The 20,296-nt window shown below is 37.4% G+C and overlaps 1 protein-coding gene across 3 annotated transcripts; it reads left to right on the top strand.

Annotated features, from left to right (window-relative positions):
* Window positions 1-8,729: 8,729 nt before the first annotated feature.
* Window positions 8,730-18,899, top strand: LOC120476191 (uncharacterized). 3 transcript variants are annotated; one of them, XM_089116890.1, is made up of 18 exons: window positions 8,730-9,402; window positions 9,773-9,890; window positions 10,211-10,303; window positions 10,440-10,650; window positions 10,962-11,131; window positions 11,229-11,327; window positions 11,630-11,862; window positions 11,952-12,130; window positions 12,218-12,311; window positions 12,469-12,813; window positions 13,027-13,144; window positions 13,220-13,311; window positions 13,413-13,530; window positions 13,770-13,886; window positions 15,144-15,335; window positions 16,458-16,610; window positions 17,286-17,482; window positions 17,658-18,899. In XM_089116890.1, exons 1-17 carry the CDS (start codon window positions 9,301-9,303, stop codon window positions 17,480-17,482), a joined length of 2,631 nt encoding a protein of 876 aa, XP_088973016.1. In that variant the 5' UTR covers window positions 8,730-9,300; the 3' UTR covers window positions 17,658-18,899. The 3 variants fall into 3 exon arrangements, with proteins under 3 accessions (XP_088973016.1, XP_088973015.1, XP_088973017.1); XM_089116889.1 differs by having other exon boundaries at window positions 17,280-17,482; XM_089116891.1 differs by lacking the exons at window positions 8,730-9,402; window positions 9,773-9,890; window positions 10,211-10,303; ... (2 more) ...; window positions 11,229-11,327; window positions 11,630-11,862 and having other exon boundaries at window positions 11,897-12,130; window positions 17,280-17,482.
* Window positions 18,900-20,296: the final 1,397 nt, after the last annotated feature.

Genomic DNA, 20,296 nt, shown 5'->3' with positions numbered 1-20,296 from the left:
TGTATTTATATATTATTTAAGCGCAAATAATTCTTAAATATATACATGCATGCATATGTATTTATATATACAAAATAATTATACACAGCACAAACAAATATATTATGTAAACACAGACTTTTATTTTGGATGCGATTAATCGCAATTAATTTTTGCACAGCCCTAATATATATATATATATATATATATATATATATATATATATGGATTCAGATTCATTTTATTGTCCTCAGAGGAGGAAATTTGTTTTCACAGTTTGTACACAAAGTGCCATCAACATGAATTATCCACACAAACTACACATAGTACACATATATAGACAATATACACACATGCTGTCACCGTTTACTGATATATATATATGTGTGTGTGTGTGTGTGTGTGTGTGTGTGTGTGTGTGTGTGTGCGTGTGTGTGTGTGTGTGTGTGTGTGTGTGTGTGTGTGTGTAAAGATAAATCATATAGCAAATAATGCAAATAATGCAAAAAAAAAAAAAAAAAAACAGAAATAGACAGGGTGAAATTTTAATTCACATTAGTAAAAACTGTGTTAGTCATGACTATTTATGACTGTTTGGGTGTCCAGTAGAATGTATTTGGTTCTGGATTGACTGGGTGAGTTCATAGTGAGTGTGCTGTCCTTCAGTGTGTAGTGGTGTTACAGCGTGTGTGTGTTGAGTGAGTTTGTGTGTCAGGGCACTGTTGAGCAGGTGTTAGTGAAGCAGCTCTTTAAGAAAGCTGAACCATTGGCACAGCTCAGAGGGATGTGAAAAAGAGAGTGAAATTGAAAAAGGAGGGAAGAGAGGAGTTAAGGAAGAGGAAAGTAACTGGTGTAAAGTGGATTTCCTGGCTGGAAGACAGCTGGTCATTCCCATGGGACTCATTAAAGCTCTGACAATCCAGTGTTACGCACACAGCCACATGTACATGCAAAACTAGGTCTCTGTTTGCCATGAATGTAAAGCCATGCTAATAAATTTTCTGTCCAACAGCTCCCTTCCTTTCTACACACTTCCATTTTTCTGTGTTTAAAAGGATAATTCACCCCGCAATTAAAATGCTGTCACCGTTTACTGATCCTCAGGCCTGTATGACTGTTTTTTCTGTGGAACACAAAAATACATATTTTTGTCCATGCAATGAAAGTCATTTGGCTCCAGTGTTGTTTTGGACCCCATTGACTTTCATTGTATTGACAAAAACAGTTTAAAAGTATCTTCTTGGCTTGAGAGCGCGACAACCTGTTACTCGCATGAGATCCCAGCAATAGCAAACAGTAATGTTTTAACGATCAAAACAATTCCCAATGGACAAAATCTAGTCCCGCCCTACATTTATTCTTGTTTGAGAAGCTGTTTCACTCGGATATATGCTGTGTACTTTAAAAAGGATCTGACCTGTACTTTAATGACCAGATGTGACATTCTGATACATAGTGAAAATAGTAATGATACTATTAAAAACTATAATATGGCAACGATGCATCTCCAGACAGCCTCACGGCTCACTCTCACAGTCGTTATTTAGGGAACTGTGATAGACTGAACTGACGTTATCAGTGTGAGAAGATTTTGTCATCTTCAGAGATCATATTGTAATAAGCGATATAAGTTCAGAGCCCAGCTGAGACAGCTCGGAGGCACACTCATACGCGTGCTGTCTTGCATGTTATGTGAGAGGGAGGCTGCTTTGTACTTATAGTTTGCTTGTGAGCATAGGGACGGGGTATTTTTAGAGCTTTGATACAGTGATGTATTGCATGCTTTTTTTGTATGCAGTAATTTCTTTGTGTGAGACAGAACCTTGTTGGAGGGATACATCATAGAAAAGCCAGCAGTGATTTTCAAGCCTCCCTCCTTTCATTTTTTGAATGAACAATATTTTGATTTTTTTTTTTTTTTATGAGAATGATATGTGTTTGTTTAATACGATTCAGGATAATTCCACTGATGGAAACAGTGTTAATCTGAGCTAATTTAGCTCTCTCTTCTGTAGTTTTTCTTTATTTGTGTCTTAAAATACATGCTAGAATATATCTAACTAGAATTTAATTGGCTCATAACCTCCAGCACCGCAGCCCCATACCCCAGGCATCTGTACATTTTATGGAAATACAGTTTAAGGCATTTCTTGACATTTTGATGCAAAATATAATAATAATATAGGAAATAATATATATATATATATATATATATATATATATACAAACCAAAATGTATTTCAAATATACTATACTACAAATCCATTAACATGTTTTCTGACATATCACTTGAGAATTACTCATAAACTGATGTTATACTTAAAATGTATGTCACATTTCTTTATATTTAGCCTAAAATGTGTTCTAATATCACAGTTAGTAATGATTGTATGATCTATATATTATACCAGTCTGTAAATTGAAGATATTTATAGGCTTACCTACAGTATATTTACTGCAGTTCCACTTTAGCACATTAAAATATACTTAAGTATATCTTTAGTTCTACCACAGCACTATTTCGGGATAACTACACAAAGTGCATTAAGTATAAAATTAGTTGTTCCAATTTAGCAGACTTTAAGTATATCAATTTAGCATACCAAAAGTAGAATTGCAGGGTATTTATAAACACTTTGTTGTACTTAATCTCTGTGGGTGTGTAGCCTAATACTGTTCAAACATTTGGGGGTCAGTGAGGCTTTTTTTAAATAAATTAATACTTAATAATTAAGAAACAATGCATTCAAATAATAAAAAGGGACAGGCATTAATAATGTTATACAAGATTTCTTTTTCAAAAATATATGCTATTATTTCAAACTTTCTATTCATCAAATAATCCTGAAAAATATGAGTCAGTTTCCTCAAAAATATTAAGCAGCACAACTGTTTTCAACACTGATAATGACAAGAAATATTTCTCGAGCAGCAAATCAGCATATTAGAATGATTTGTGACTGTTGTAATAATGATGCTGAAAATCACAGGAGTAGATACATTAAAAAAAACATTTAAATAGAAAACTGTTATTTTAAAATGTAATCATATTTTACAATAGGATGGTTCTTAAGCATGATAGATAACACAATATACTTTCAAAAACATAAAATTCATGTATTTGCATCAATAAATGTAAGCAAAATAAGGTGTTTTTTCTGTGCAATTTACGGCATTTTTCTTTTAAAATGAAATTTTAATACTGTTTAAGGTTCTGTGGACACCCGGAATAATTGTGCCAGTGTGTCAGAGCGCTGAAAGATCAATCTGAACAAGATCTGCAGTCCTTTTTTCCCTGTCTCATGTTTTTCTGTCAGTGCAAACCAGGAGAGAGCAGCAGCTCACATCAGTTCATGGTGCCCTCAGAGTGCCTCTCTAATGTGCAGATGTCCATCGCAGACCAGATGAGCTCAAAAATCAATAGCTGCCCTTTAAAACGGTGGGCCCCACCAAAGTCCCTGTGTACCTGGTGTAGTTTACCAGCTGCCATCAGTGCTCCTAGCTAGTCCCCGGTCCAATCACTCCCTGATTGGGACAGATGGGCATGCTGGAGTAGAGAGACCAGACTGCATGTTCATTTATTCTCATTAGTCATGAGTCTGATTTTTTTTTTTTTTTAAACCCAGTGCAGTCTAGCCACTCATTTATTTGAAAAGAGCCCAATAGGACATGGTTGTCTTCAGGTGCACAAAGTCACACAGAGTTAGTTTACCCCCAATATTAATCATTTACTGCACCCTCATGTACAATCTGTTCTTTTTTATAGGCCTATACTCAAAACATATTAAGGCCTAAATTTAAGATGAATGTATTCTAACTGTGTACATTTGACATCCACTTTTAACACTTTTAGCCATATGTAAATAAAACAAGTATGATATCCATTACATGATCCATTTTTTTCACGTGCAGTGATTGTGAATTGTAACCATGGCTCTCAAGTAAGAAAAGCAAAATTGTCAATGAATAATGACTATGTGTTCCTCATTTGAATCTATCACGTGTGCTATATTCAGTTTTCACATACCGTAAGTCATATGAACTGCTTTTCTGATGCTTTATTGGAGTTCTTTTGTCCTTTTTGTAGCTGGTCACCATTCACTTTAAATGAACGGAAAAGAGAAACTTGAACATCCTGTTAAACATCTCCTGTTGTGCTCCACAGAAGAAAGAAACTCATAAAGGTATGGAATGACGTGAATGTTAATAAATGATGACAGAATATTCATTTTTGGCTGAACTATCCCTTTAAGTGTGAAGGTGAGTTTGCAGGAGGTAACCAAACCAAAATATTGAGAGTGCGCTAAAGAATTATGATTTTGTGTTTTCATGTGTTTAGAGGTCACAGTGTCCCTCTCAAGCTGTGACTTTAATCTTTTGAGGTGTCAGCGTGATGAGAACGCGTGCGTGTGTGAGAGAGATAGACTAACACAGCCATGGCCTCCAAGCCTGTCACCTTTCACCGAGCAGAAAACACATCCTGACGTTAAATGAATATTAAGGCCAACAGCTTCTATACTTGGGTTCACTTGCAGGTCTGCGGCAGGGGGGACCATGATATGTGTGTGCTCGCTTGTGTAAGAATGTGTGTCGTCTGGAGTGACAGCTCTTGTCGACGTCTCCATCACCTTCCTCAAGGGGCGTGTCTCTTCTGTCAGAGTCTTGAATGACAGGTCACCGTGTGCCATGTACTTCAGACCGGCCGTACAAACGACCCTCTTCCCCTTTCCCTCGCCCCTCTCTCCTGTCCATCCTTCCATTCTTCGCACCGCTTTCATGAGCATCTCTATTGTGTCGCATGTGTTCTAGGCTTCAGTGTTAAACGCGTGAAGAGCACCGTTATGCCCCTCCTCGTGGGTTGCGACCCGCATATCCAGACCCTTCATCAAACGCTTGACTGCGAGCTAAATAAAATCTACCCACACACACTGGTATAAAGAGGCCTATTGTCTGCAGGCTGCTTTTGTGAGTGTGGAATTATCGCAGGGGATCCTCTAAACCATCTTAGAGCGACTGACAGCTTCATAGAGAGGGAGAGACGGGTGGAGGGGAGCTGGAGATCTGAAGCCGAGACTCCTGGGGGAGTTGAAGAGCTGCTGGCTGCAGCGAGATGGGACGGGACGGGGGTACTTCCTGCTCATCGTTAGGGTCCGGCATCTGCGTCCAGTTCCAAAGCTCCTGCTTCCCGCTGATGCCTCAGCAGATCCATCGCAATCATCCGATTAAACAGGAGCTACTAAAGAGAAAGCAACCGTCCCTGGTCCCTCAGTAACTAATTGTATCAAATTGTCAATTGAATGACAGATTTAACTTGACATTCAACTCTTGACAGACAGATCCCAGTCTAGCGTAGGCATCTAAATCCATGGAAATGGTTTCTGTACCACAAGTTCAGGAATATTAACAAAATATCCAACCCAGTCTCACGGCAGTTCGTGATATAGTCACGAAATTTAATCTATTGATTCGTGTTCGTGGACACGAATTTCCCTTTTTTTTCGTGTCACTCAGCACGACTTTCAAGCCAATGTATTTCAATGGGACATATTTTTCGTGCCTGCAACACGTTTTTCTTTCGAGAGCACAGTATTGTTTTTTCTCAATTCTTATTCATTTTGCAAACTTTAAGGGTAGCTTACACTACCAACATTTAATCAGAAGGTTTTAATCCTTGTTTTTATTGCGTTATTTTCGCTAGGCTAAATACGCAACATGAATGATGATCGTGTCCACGAGCGCGAATTTTCTTCTTTTTCTTCGTGTCACTCAGCTTTCAATCCAATGTATTTCAATATGGGACATATTTTTCGTGCCTTTTGCGAACTTTATGGGTAGGCCTACACTACCAACATTTAATCAGGAGATATGAATCCTTGTTTTTATTGCTTTATATTCGGTAGGCTACGCAACATGAATCAAATGAAGATTCGTGATATGGGCACGAATTTCCTTCTTCTTTTTTTCGTGTTACTCAGCACGACTTTCAATCCAATGTATTTCAATGGGACATATTTTTCGTGCGTACATCACGTTTTTCTTTCGAGAGCACAGTATTGTTTTGTTTTTTCTCAATTCTTATTCGTTTTGCAAACTTCAAGGGTAGACTACACGAGGCCCAACAATTAATAAGAAGATTTTAATCCTTGTTTTTATTGCTTTATATTCGGTGGGCTACGCAACATGAATCAAATGATGATTCGTGTCTGGGGGCACGAATTTCCTTCTTTTTTTCGTGTCACTCAGCACGACTTTCAATCCAATGTATTTCAATGGGACATACTTTTCGTGCCTGTACCACGTTTTTCTTTCGAGAGGATTTTTCTCCTCAATTTTTTTTAATTTTGCAAACTTCAAGGGTACACTGCCTTACCGACAATTAATACGAATATTTTAGTCCTTGTTTTTATTGCTTTATATTCGGTGGGCTACGCAACATTAATCAAATGATGATCGTGTCCACGGGCACGAATTTCCTTATTTTTTTTCGTGTCACTCAGCACGACTTTCAATCTAATGTATTTCAATGGGACATATTTTTCGTGCCTGTACCACGTTTCTCTTTCGAGAGCAGCACAGTATTTTTTTATTTTTTTTTCTCAATTCTTATTAATTTTGCAAACTTTAAGGGTAGACTACACTAAGCCCTACCAACAATTAATAAGATTTTAATCCTTGGTTTTATTGCTTTATATTTGGTGGGCTACGCAACATGAATCAAATGATGATTCGTGTCCACGGGCACGAATTTCCTTATTTTTTTCGTGTCACTCAGCACGACTTTCAATTTAATGTAGGCTATTTCAATGGGACATATTTTTCGTGCCTGTACCACGTTTCTCTTTCGAGAGCAGCACAGTATTTTTTTTTTGTTTGTTTGTTTGTTTGTTTTTTTCAATTCTTATTAATTTTGCAAACTTTAAGGGTAGACTACACTAGGCCCTACCAACAATTAAATAAGAAGATTTTAATCCTTGTTTATTGCTTTATATTCGGTGGGCTACGCAATCAAATGATGATTCGTGTCTACGAGCACGAATTTCCTTCTTTTTTTCGTGTCAATCAGCACGACTTTCAATCCAATGTATTTCAATGGGACGTATTTTTCGTGCCTACACCACGTTTTTCTTTCGATAGCAGCACAGTATTGTTTTTTTCTCAATTGTTATTCATTTTGCAAACTGGGCTACATTACTCAACATTTATTCAGACGATTTTAATTGCTTTATATTCGGTTGGCTGAAGTGATTCATGTCCTTAAGCACGAATTTCCTCCCTTTTTTTCGTGCCAGACAACACGAATTTCAAATCTGATGTATTTCAAAGGGACGTATTTTCCGTGCCTGCACCACGTCTTTCTTTGGAACATGGTCTCACCGCTATTCGTCACTTGACAATAATATATTAAATAATAATATAATTTGGGGCTCCATTAAAATTACATTACAGGACAGTATATTTTAAAACATGCCTTATTTGTGGGAAAATGAAGTTTTTCCCTCTCTTTTTGACATAATTTTGGACTACATTAAAACGACATAACTTAATTGCAGGACTGCATATTTGCTGTAGGCTTAAAACACGTCTTAATTTATTGTGGGATATTTTGTCGATGGTAATTCAATTTTCAATGGCTTATATGGAGCCTACTTTGATTTTTTTTTCTCCAAAAAAAAAACGATTAGCCTACTTTTATAGAACTTTCATCCCAATACGTATTATGAAGTTGTAATAAACTGCAGAAATATTTATATTGCTTTATATGGACATATCCTTTGGCAAAGCGATGCATTCTGGGAAGTGATATGTGTTAAATGTAATGTCTACATACTCGTGTTTCATTCACTTTAACTTTTACGCTGACCACTTTAAAATTGAGCACGGATATAAAATATTAAGACTGCACTTTTTAATTGTGATTGATATTTTGGCGCAATTTTGAGCAACACGTCACTGTGTGCGACCATCGGAGAAACCATTGCCCAGCGCGATTCCACCACGGTAAGTCGCTTACAACAGTCTGTTAAGCAAAATTAATTCATAAGCATTACACGTCCAAATTAATAAAATTACGAGTTTATATATATATAAAAAAAACATTTTCTAGGCCTAGATCTAGGTGATATATATATATATATATGAAGAGTTCAGATGCAAAAGCCTCTAAATGTCATTTGAAATTTTCTTCTTTAATGATGATTTTTTAACAAACTTGTATATTTAAGTTCAGTAATTTCACTTAAATAACAATTAATAGGTAATTATTGCCATTTAAGTGAAATTACTGAACTTAAATATACAAGTTTGATAAAAATCATCATTAAAGAAGAAAATTTCAAATGGCATAGAGGCTTTTGCATCTGAACTCTTCATATATATGTGTGTGTGTGTGTATGTATATATATATATATATATATATATATATGAAGAGTTCAGATGCAAAAGCCTCTAAATGCCATTTGAAATTTTCTGCTTTAATGATGATTTTTTTACCAAACTTGTATATTTAAGTTCAGTAATTTCACTTAAATAACAATTAATAGGTAATTATTGCCATTTAAGTGAAATTACTGAACTTAAATATACAAGTTTGATAAAAATCATCATTAAAGAAGAAAATTTCAAATGGCATAGAGGCTTTTGCATCTGAACTCTTCATATATATGTGTGTGTGTGTGTATGTATATATATATATATATATATATATATATATATATATGAAGAGTTCAGATGCAAAAGCCTCTAAATGCCATTTGAAATTTTCTGCTTTAATGATGATTTTTTTACCAAACTTGTATATTTAAGTTCAGTAATTTCACTTAAATAACAATTAATAATATTAATTGCGCCATTAAAATAATTTTTAACAGTAGCACAGGAAGCATAGGAACAGCATGAATCTGTATTTATTTATCCTAAGCATTTATAAGAAAAAATCTATTACAGGGTACACTTTTTAAATCCTATCAACATAGCTACATAATTAACATTTTTTGTTGTTCTCCCTGCAGATCCTGTCAAACATATCACCTGTCGAACATACTTTGTATCTGAACCTGATTTTCAAAACCCAAAGGCACTTTTAAGAGCCAACCTCTATCTCTTCATTACTTTCTATATCTTACATCCTCTCTGTTCTCTCACTATATATATTTCTGTCTATCTTTTCAATCTTTATCTATCTCACAGTCTTTATTTATTGCTCTTTCTTTCCTCCCTGTCTGTCTTACTCTACTTGTCTGTCTTACCCATCTTTGTCAGTCTGTCTGTTTGTATCTGACTGTCTGTCTGTCAGTCTGTCAGTCTGTATATGACTGCATTGCAATGGCCACCAAGCATAAACTTGATTCAAACGATCCACACTATCAAGAGGGGAGACGCATGGCTCTGGAGCTGAAACATGAACGCATTCTAGCTGAAGCCAAGGTTAGAGTTTTTGTACACCTCAATCATTTTATAACAAACATAACAAATTAAAGTAAAATGGGATGAGTAATATGTAAGAATGATGAGTGCAGAAGATTTAATAAAGGTATATTTGCATGATGCATCCTGCCATGCTCTATGACGTGTTAATTAGGGAATATAATCATAATAATAATAATAATAATAATACATGCAGTTCCATCCCCTTTGAGTTACAGAGACTTGGGGAATATATTCCCAGGCTCATTTAAGCTTTTCAACACCTTACTAACCCACTATGTTGTGTTTTCCTTTCACAAGTTACCTGCCTTTTGGTTACCGTACTTTTATCAACATCAGTCTTACAAGAAATATTAACTCCAATACACAGAGAGCAGCTGATGCGAGGAAACATGTACGAGACCCTCCACACACCTCTAAAAGGGACTCTGTAGGACGTGGTAAGCCGAGGGGGAGGCGAGGAGGGCGACGCCAAGCCCCCACTACAGGTCATATCTGAATTATTTGACATTTGTTTGAATTTACTATGACAATGTTGGACCAACTCAAATGTTTGGACCAACTCAATTTAGAAATTAGAACAATGTTATTGTTTAACTCAAATTAGAACAATGTAATTGTTCATTGAGAGTTTAAAATATAAAAAGTAGATAAACCTTTCAGTGACACTATTGTAGAAGACACTACCAAGTACCTAACAAAAATATGTCTGATATCATAAAATGTTTAGTATATAGTTTGAAAAGAAGAATAAGAATAGAGTGTGATAGCCTAACTTGTTCTTATTATTATATATTTTGTTTTACAGCCACATGCCCCACTGTTGAGTGCTCCCTGTCATCCAGTGTGGAGGTTCCACTTACTGCAACCTCAACAAAACTAAATCCTCAAGAGGAATTTGGTAATTCACAGTGATGAATTTATGAATGTACAGTATAAAAAAAGTGTTCATTCTGATACTGATCAGTTGACTTTTAATTGTTCCTTATCTATAGTGAATGATCCCTTACCGCTTTTTTTTTGGATTTTCTTTACAGAAAAAAATATGGAGAGGCTCTCTGATATTTTGGCGTCATGTCCTTCTGCTGCTCAGCCTCAAAGTAGCTCTGCGTCATCATGGTCTTTTCGGCAGCAGAAAGCCTCAGAGCGCTGGAAAGAAGCAAGACCATACCACCTAAAGTGCCTTGTGTCAAAAGAGGCTGTTGGTCTTCCCCTGTGTTGGCTTTGCAACGAGCCTGCTGTGATTAGGTTGGTTTTCATTAATACAAAACTTCAATTACCCAGAGTAGGTTTGCTGAGTGCCCTGCTTTATTGGTGAAGATACATCTCTTTTGAGATGGGTGAAGACTTGGATACCCAGATGAAAAACACATTAATGAGAAAAGTAAATCTAGGACCTTCTTGCTGTGAGGTGACAGTGCTAAACACTGATCCACTATGCAATCCATTACAATTAAATCATACTTTATAAAAGTCAAACAGCTTAACTAGAGTGTACAGTACTTTATATGAGTTATTCACCTGAAATAATGTATTATATTATTTTCTTTTCGCCCTAGGTGCAGAGAGTGTCTTCCTGAGGAGTGGTTCTGTGGGGACTGTGATGTATTGCATCACAAAAAACAGCCACTCCACAACAGGGAATGTGTGATTCGTGGTTTTTTTGAAGCCATTCCTCCGACCACATGCATCATTAAAGGGGAAGATGGATATTGCACCCATGAGCAAGGTACTTTCTCAAGAAAGCGCTTTAATTTTGTTGTTTAATGTTTGTCTGTAGACAGTTACAGATCATCTAAATTATTGGTTTTCCTTATTTTTGCCAGCTTGCATTTTGCCAACTGTAAAGGTTCCAGACTGCTCCTGTGGAGGCACAAATTTCACCATGTTACCAGGCAAACCAGTGATTTTAATTACCATCAATGGTAAAAATATTTATAATATATAATATATATGTATATTTATATATATATATAACTGAAAGAAAGACTGATGTTTTTTCTTTTTTTCTTCCACAAATAAAAAAAAAGATTAGCATCTTTTCAGCATTATGTCCAGTCAACACAGCAGTGTGGAATATATTGAATTAGAAAAAAATAAATGTGGGATTATAGGAACTTGTGTAATGTCTCTCAACCATTCATAATGTGCATTATGAACTAAGTGTTGTAAAATTAAATATGTGGTAAGTGTGTATTATATTTTTAATATTTATTTTTGTTTCAAGGGCGCTTTGACTTGCATCAGCCACTGTATGAATGTCAAACATGCAAGCAGCAGTGGACCCCTGACATGAAGGACCTCCTCAGAAGTGGATATTGGCCAGCCTCCATCACCAATTCCACACTTTATACATTGGACCTCCTGAGCTCCTTTAAGGAACTCAAGATCATTTCTCCAGGATTCTCCAGACAAGCCTTTGCAAAACTGCTGGAACATCGCACTAAGTGTGGAGGAAGAGTAAGTGTAAATGTTATTTTCTATTTAAAAAAAAAAAAATCCATAAGCAGACAATATCAAAATACTATTTCATTCTATATATTTTCCAGTCTGGACCTATCAATGGCGATGCCCTGCAGCGCAGCTTCTTAGAGCTTTCTTATACTTCCTTTGAGGAAGACCAGCTCTGCTGTAGTGCTCCTTTAACCTGCCCAGCCTGCACGCCGGAAATGTTGGCAGTTTCAGCAGATGGAAACAGAAAGCTATATCGCTTTCGTCGAAACGGAAGGTGATCTTTCTTCCAGTCTTTTTATTTATTTATTTTCTTACTTCATATATTAGATGAATGGATTTTCTATTTTTCTTTCTTCCTCAGCTCTGATGATCCTGGCTTTTTTGAGGGGGTCTTTGTGGCTGAAGACAGTGCGGTGTCTACATTTGTAGACACCATACAAAAAGCAGTGAAAAATGCAAGTTGGCAAAATAGTTGTTACAATAATAAACGTAACCCCCACTTCAATTACTCCGGCCTACCAATTACAAAATCAAATTGAGAGAATGAATGCCATATATTGAATGACAGCATTGCTTTTATTTGATTTGTCATGTTTGTTTTGTGTGTCATAGACACAAGGAAGAGGCACATGTGGGGACTCCCATTGGACAGCAGCGAGGGAAACTTCCAGGAGGGCTTCAAAATTGGATGAAGAGGGGATGGAGGTTGCTGTGTGTCGCCATGGGTTCCTTTTGAAAGCCCTTAATATGTACAGGGGGGAGATATTTGCCTACCCTCTGTACCTTCAAAGGGAGCTCATGCCAGCCAAGGCACAATTCTTTGCAATGGACGTGGCATGCAAATACTGGCCATACCTGGAGAAAGTTGCTACTGTCCTTCCTGCTCTTCAGGAACTGACCACCATGAAACCCTTTCTGAGTGTGATGCATGCTCGAGCCCATGCTACTAAGTGTGAGGTGTGTATAATATTTTGGCATCATATGTACATTGGTAATATTTACAAGCACATTAATAATATGAAATATAAGTTAAGCTACAGTATATTATCTTGTCTTTTTGCATAATCATTTCTTCTATGGAATGTAATGACCTTTGATGCAAATTGTGGTTTGTGATATTGGGCTATATCAATAAAATTAAATTGAATTTCTTCCACCCTTTACTAACAGATTAATTGGAGTGGCAGGAACCAGGAAGGAGCAGGGACAACCGCTGGTGAGGAGGTGGAGCAAGTAAACAGTTACCTCTCACGTTGTGCCCTGACGACCAAATATATGTCCAAAGCAGGTGATCCGAGTTTGCAATATTCGTGTATACTATTTTTAGATTGGTCATCATAACCTCATTATTTGCTTTCAACAGCACGGGTGGACATGCTTACATTGCATGCAATGGGGTGGAATGAGAAAAAAAATCTCTCTTTACATCAGGCACTTTCCACAAGATATGTGAAGGTAAGTCTCATATTATTTTTTTGTGTCCTATTGTTGTTTACTTGGCCTGTTGTTAATCATACATTTACATTTCCTGATTATTGTATAACACTGTTCATCAGACTTGTCAGAGACTCCATGATGAGACTGCAAGGCTAGCTGACCTAAAAACAGAACTAGATTGCACAGATGAAGTGGTGTCACAGTGGCTATCTGATGTAAAGGAATGGGCAGCTGGTGGTAAGCATTACCAGATAAAAGAAAAAAACAATCATCCCTTTCTACAATCTAAGTTTGATATTAAAGAGCAGCAAAAAATAGTAGGCGGATCATCATCTAATGTGATGCCACATTTATGTCAGGTTTATTAGTATATTCCTGTTCCCTGCAGGAAGTGCACATACAAAGTTTAAATAAGTTGGATTAAAAGGTTCTGTGTTGTTTTAACAGTAAATTTGCTTTCACTATATCTTCTACAGAGACACCTGATGCATCTCATGCCAGTCAAGGCACAACACACAGAGGAATGCAGCAATCAATTGAGGGGCTCTACCTTAGTGTGAGGCACCGGAAGCGAACCCTCTACCGTCAGAATGGTATAACTATATAATATAATAGGTTGATAAATTCAGGCTACTGTATGCATCTTACTCCACCAACTTGGAATTAGCAAAGTAGCACAGTTCAGCTCAATCATTGACATAGCTGCCAACTCTCACGCATTGGCCGTGAGACACCCGCATTTGATTGGTTTCACACGCTCACACGCCACACCCCCGATTTCTCACGCTGAAGTGTCAACCCTCCCGTTTTTCCGGGTTTCTCACGTATTTTAGCTCTTTTACTGTCTTCCCATGTTAGTATTTCCCATAAAATATCTCGTATTTTTACACTCTGATTGTGTGAGACGTACAAGCTCAGACAGATTCGGCTTGAAGTCGATCGTCCTCGGATGCGGTTCCGTGCGCGCTGTAACAAAATAGCTTTGCACACAGCTCGAAGTGAGGTCTTGCCGGTCTTGCGCACCCAACGCGTCATTTTTAACGCGCTTGTGCAGACGCGTCGAGTATAAACAAGGCTTTACTCCATGTCAGCGCGCGCAGAGACCTCAAGGTGCAGAGACCTCTCCCAATCATCTCCAGCAGAAGCAGCCTCCCCGTTTCCCTCGTACGCTGATCTTAGTATTTAAACATTCTCTATGGGATTTTTTTTTTAATGACACAGCGCTTTTTCTCACACATATGTGGGCTAGTTCTAAACTCTTTAGACTTTTTGATTAGTGAATCGTGAGAAAAAATGGTTCCTGGAAAATGGATGGTTCCTGGGAAATCTCCCTTTGATGTTGACAGCTATGGGTCAGTCAAATGCCTGAAAGATGAGTTTATCTATTGATCTATCTGTTGGGCAACTCGTGATCCACTAGATATACCGCAAATTAGTTACAAATCTCCCGTGATATATAGCGAACGATTCCACCCCCCCCCCACCCCCCCCCCCCCCCGTCAACAGATCTCACGCCAAGCAAAACTCAAAAGTTGGCAGGTATGTAGTGGCCTCTGTGGAAGCGGAACGTATTTAGATACAAAACTGCCCATTGTAAATGTATTAATGCACAATTATTATTTTCATGCAATCATGAAAAGTGTGTGTGTGTATGTGTTAATTATTCCAGCAAATAGATTGCCCCCAAAATTTTACACACTGAACAATTTGTTTCCCATGTCATTCTACATTATAATTTTCACACACTTCAATAACTGTAGCTCAATAACTTTAATTTTTTGGCGCTATATTTTTTTATTGTTGAAGAGTTCTGTCAAAAACGTCTGCCTCTGTACTTCATGTCTTTCTAGACAGCAGCAAGTTTCGCCATCGCCTTCGAAGGAAGCTGGCAGAAGACAAAAAACTCCTTCTTCAAGAGATACAGAAATACAATGATCTTGTACTAGAATCGGCAACAACCATTGACGTTGCTGTGGTGGAGCATTCCCTAACTGGAGAGAGCACTGTGTCTCAAATATGGCCGTGGGAGGTTCATGGCAGTGGTATGTCTGTTTTTAGATGCTTCTCAGGAATTTATTTACAGTTCTGCTTTATAGAGTATACTGAACTAAGGCATGCATCTTACATGTTGAGTGTTGTAATATTAATTTAGTTTAAAGTCCCTGTAAAGTCAAAATTAAGTATGTGTTCTGAGTTTGTGACACCACAGAAAAATGTGTTATTAGCCATCCAGCCAAATTTGAATGATAAAAAAGCCGGCAAGTACATAAAATAAGCTATCAAAATCATGAAAAAATGAGCAGATTCTCTGCTCTCAAACGCTGGGGGTGTGTCCGCTGGCTGTGCTGAAACCACGCCCACTCACGGGAAAGCTGTTGACGGTGATATTAGCTGATTAGCTTTTGGAGACGGGAGGATGAACACTGAGGCGAGAGATAGCCATTTCGGCCCCGTTCACCAGTAACGGTGGATTATCAGTGAATAATCAGTGAATCCCAGTTGTCTCTGAGGAAAGTTTATAAAACGATCCAGTGTAAAACGTTCACTACAAAGGCGGGTGTTGGCGGTGATCCTCAGCTCTTCATCAACAATGTTGGCTCTCTAAAAACCTCTTCTTGATGTTATCGTTTTTAGGGAATTTAAATGAAGATACCGATCTGTTTTGTACATGATCGCATCCAGGTAATAGCCTATGCATTTCTGTGTCAAATAGCTAGCTAGAAAACTGTAGGCTGTAGTAAATAATAGGACTGACAGTCACTCGTGATTGAGCGGCGAATGTGCTCTATTGTTAGGGGAGAGATCAGACTCTGTGCGTCATCAAATAGGGGCGTGTCCACGAGCTCATGGGCCCCAGTGTGTCATCGAGCCCTGTTTTAGCCCCGCCAAAACAATCCGTAAAATTGCAATGGTGAAAAACTGTTTAACGGTCTAACTCCACATTTCAGTACTTCACAGTTCACAGACTTTGTAAAATGTTTTAGCAATACATATGTAACATTTACAATGCGTTTAGAAATTTTTTGTAGAATTGCCTTTACAGGGACTTTAATGGTGTATTTTCAGTTTCCTTGTGTATAAATTTGATTTAAAAAAAAAATCAATGTTTGTAGTGATTATGCAAGATTGTCTCATGTATACATATAACTGTAATTGATTCTTAGCAAACATGTCAATGAAGAAACAAGTGCATGACCAAGTGATGTTAACAAGGCGACTGCATGAGGAAACAAGAGTTTTGGTGTTGGAGATGGCACAACACTGTACATGGTTGCAGAGCCTGGTAATGGTTCTCAAGAACAAATTGGCTGAGGAAGGTAAGCTAAATTAAAACACTGTCCATCTAATGTGAAAAAAACACTCATCAGTCTCAGTCACAGAACTTGGATGGAGTAGATTTGCTATTGCATTGCCGTATCCATTTGGCATCTACATAAAATAGGGATTCAACTTGTTACTGTAGCTATTGTAACAAGTCGGTAAGACTATAAAGATTCACATTTGCTTGAAAGATGTGCAGATTTGTTGTACTATGGCTGTTATTAGAAAGCTGAAATTAACAAAATAATTTTGAACATTGGACTTTGTGTCCTGATGTGTTACATAGGGTTAGCATAACATCAATATTATTATCTCCTCCAGTCAACATAGAAAACCTTGCTGGACAGCAAGTAACAATGTGTTAATTCAGCACACAACTGTAGTGAAGAAAGCTGTTTTAAGTTAACAGTTAACAAACATGGGCACAAACCTTTGGGCCTCCCTCCATAAAGTCACCTCAGTGAGCTATCATGTTGCCTCAAGTCGTTTTATACAGAAGCGAGCCTGGTCCCATGTCAGCGATTAACTCACATAAAAATGCCAACCATCCTGCTATGTAGATTTGAATAGGGGATATCTTTTTACTCCATTTAAGTTCTTTGGCCTAATGAAACAATCTTAGTATAGTTTGTCTTTAATGTAATCTATCTCTTTTGTATTTTGAGACGTAGACAAGGGAAATGAGGGACTTTGCTGTCTCTTAAGAAGAAGACTGGCAGAGGTGTCAGAAAGGTTCCAAGTTGTCCTCCAACAGTACAAGACTGCTTTAGGTCCTGAGGCTTCTGTCCTTCTACATGTTGAAGAGGAATGTCAAAGTGGCCTCAGTAGTCCAGACACCAGTGAGGATGAAGAGGAAAACACAATTTAGGTCATTTATTCATTAATATGTACATTTGTCTGTTTTTGGAATAACCCCGTTACTGTTTATAATAATTTATATTGTGTATTTCATTAATGCTTTACACACCTTATTTGTTCTAAAACAGCTGAAATTCACCCTCTTATTCTAATTCTTGCTTTTTTGTTTTTCTGTAATTCTCCAGATGGAAGCTGCACGAAGGACTGCGTTGAAGGAAATGGACTTGCCCTACAGACCTTATGCACCAGAGAAACGAGGGCGCCGCCATCTTTAGAATATTGTCTTTGAACTTTTGTTTTTGCGGTCGCTCTCTATATTTCTATGGCATCGATGTCGAGGAGTAATTAGCTGGTGAAGTGGATTTACTTGTAATTGTAGAGTTAACGAAAGTTATCATGAGCATTGGAATGTTTATCATAAGCATTGTAAAGCAGATGTCTTAACAAATGTCGAGCGGGAAATTTTTCAAACGAGCCGTTCATTCAAAACTGCAAGAATCGCTGTGAAAATACAGACCGGAAGTCAAAAGACAACGAGCGCAGTGCTGAAAAGGGACAGGGCTACATAAGGTCTATATCTGTGTATTATTTGTATGCTGTTTGATTAACCACAATAAAATCTGTGTGCATTCTATCTTGTGGAAAATTCAAACTGTGTCTTTAGATTACAATGCAATTTAGTAAGCACATTGCACATGCCATTGAAGATACACAAACCTGTCAGTATAGGAGCACCAATCTTAGCCAAAAATGTCAACTTGGCATGATATTACCAAATGTAATTACTGGGCTCACATGATATTTGGGAAGTGAATTCATACCCTTTTAAGAGAGACTCCCCTTGATTGTGGTGACCATGTGACATTTCCTCTTGCACCAATGTCAGGCCAAACTTTTGAATGTTATGAACCGATTTTTGTAATTTGCTGAGCAATGAATCATGTCTTTTTTTTTTGACCTCATGACGTTCCCTGTAGTAGCACAACCATTATACCAGAATGTAAAATTTGATTTGGTCTAATTTGGCAGATTGCCATGAAATCTTGTAAGCACATGATGACTTTGGTGACCTCATGACCATTCCTCTATCATTGCATAGGCCATAATTTAAAAACTCGTTCTTGATCACTTGCATTTTTTATGTTGTGATTATACTTTATATTGTATATTATTACAGTTGACAGATGACTTGATCTCTGTTCTGCTGGAGCTTTTCAAGTGAACTTATTCTCACAGTCCATTGTTTTAAAATACTGCCGTATGGCTTGTTTGAAAAAAATATGCATTTGGTGTATTTTCAGTGGTATTGTTGAGAAAGACAATTAATAAAATATTTTCAAAGATTACTTTTTACTACATTGTTATTGAAGAGCAATATTTGATATTTGTATGTTTAATAAAATCCAATGAACTTATAACTTAAATAACTTATTTATATGTGGAATCTTGTTTAATTTAATATCCCACTGTATCATTAATTCATTACTTTAATGCATGTCTTTTTTTTCTTATTTTCAAACCAAGCTTGCTTGTAAACAAGTAATATCTATTATATGTAAGGTGTATGTTACATTTTCCTCGATTGCTGAAACACTATAACTATGGTTTTGAACAAAAATGTAAAAACCATAACACTGTTTATAAAAAAGCACACACTTTTCCGCAAACAAAAAACACTTGCTCAGTTTTGACACATGCTAAACTTTACACACATCCCTTCATTTTTCATTGCCTACAATGTTGTAATTTAGAAAGGCTTGCATTCAGGACAGCTTCAGGTCAATTAGCACACAATCACCCAGGATCAGGAGGAAACACAAATAGTCAAAACTGATCACACAGCAATCGAAACCTTCAATAGATCGATGGAAGGGATAAGATGAGGGGGGAGGGGGGGGGGGAGGGAAAGAGACAAGCAGTCTCAGATGAGATTTGTGCCACTTTTGACCATGTTCTTGTCCATGGTATGACTATGAGGGAGGCTGGGCTACGAGTACGGCCAAACTGGAGTCACTTCACCGTCACCTCAATCATAAAAACCTTCAGGGAGGAAAACAGGTACAGTAGTGAGCTTCAGACTGCTGTAGGATTAAAAAATAATCCAAGACATTTGAAATAGACATTACTGTGTTCCACCCTTTCTTTCAACCACAAGGACCATTTGGAGTTCCCAAAGACAGAGAGGGGCTGATAGTGATCAAGGCCTGAAGGCCAAGATTTGTGTACTTTGGGGGGTCAATGAATGTCACACCTCTATAACAATGGGGGAAGTGCAATTATCTGATTGGTGTGGTATTACAAATAGGTTTCCACTCCAATGGTATAAAAATTGATAAAGTTTATTAGATGATTATTGAGTCTCCAGCAAGAGTCTCCTTTCCTGATAGTCCTGTTTTCTCACATTTCAGCCTAGAGATTGAACTGTTTAGGTTGATTGGATTAGCTAGGGGAGACTTCCACCTTTTGTCTTTAATGGCTCTGGGATGGCTCTTTGGAACCAGAGTTCCTGGCCACTATCAGCATTTAAATAGTTATGCTGATTCAATTGGATTGGTAATGCCCTCAGAGTAGGGTGTGTTCCTATTTCATTTGCATGCTTTGTTTCAGAGTGACTCCACCCTATGTAAACTCCTCCCCTCTAAATGTATAAATTGCAAGGGAATCTTTCCCTTAGAGAGACGATGTTGAAATGACTGCAGCTACGAGCAATAAAGAACTTCTGCTTGGAAAACGTCCATTGTCTCCTGGTCTCCTCTGCTTCTAACATTTCGACAAGGAGAAAAGTTTCTAACATTGGTCAGTTTGAATGTCTTTGGGTTTTAGT

Source organism: Pimephales promelas, chromosome 11 (assembly GCF_988280905.1).
Source record: "Pimephales promelas chromosome 11, fPimPro1.hap1.1, whole genome shotgun sequence".
Classification (NCBI taxonomy): Eukaryota; Metazoa; Chordata; class Actinopteri; order Cypriniformes; family Leuciscidae; genus Pimephales; species Pimephales promelas.
Note: the sequence above shows the minus strand (reverse complement) of the source record. Positions and strands in the feature narration are given on the sequence as shown.

Coding starts and splice junctions, on each gene's coding strand:
- LOC120476191 (XM_089116889.1), top strand. CDS start 9,301: ATGGCCACCAAGCATAAACTTGATTCAAACGATCCACACTATCAAGAG. Junction 12,814..13,026: donor CCCATGCTACTAAGTGTGAG/GTGTGTATAATA, acceptor CTTTACTAACAG/ATTAATTGGAGTGGCAGGAA. Junction 16,611..17,279: donor GAACAAATTGGCTGAGGAAG/GTAAGCTAAATT, acceptor TTGTATTTTGAG/ACGTAGACAAGGGAAATGAG.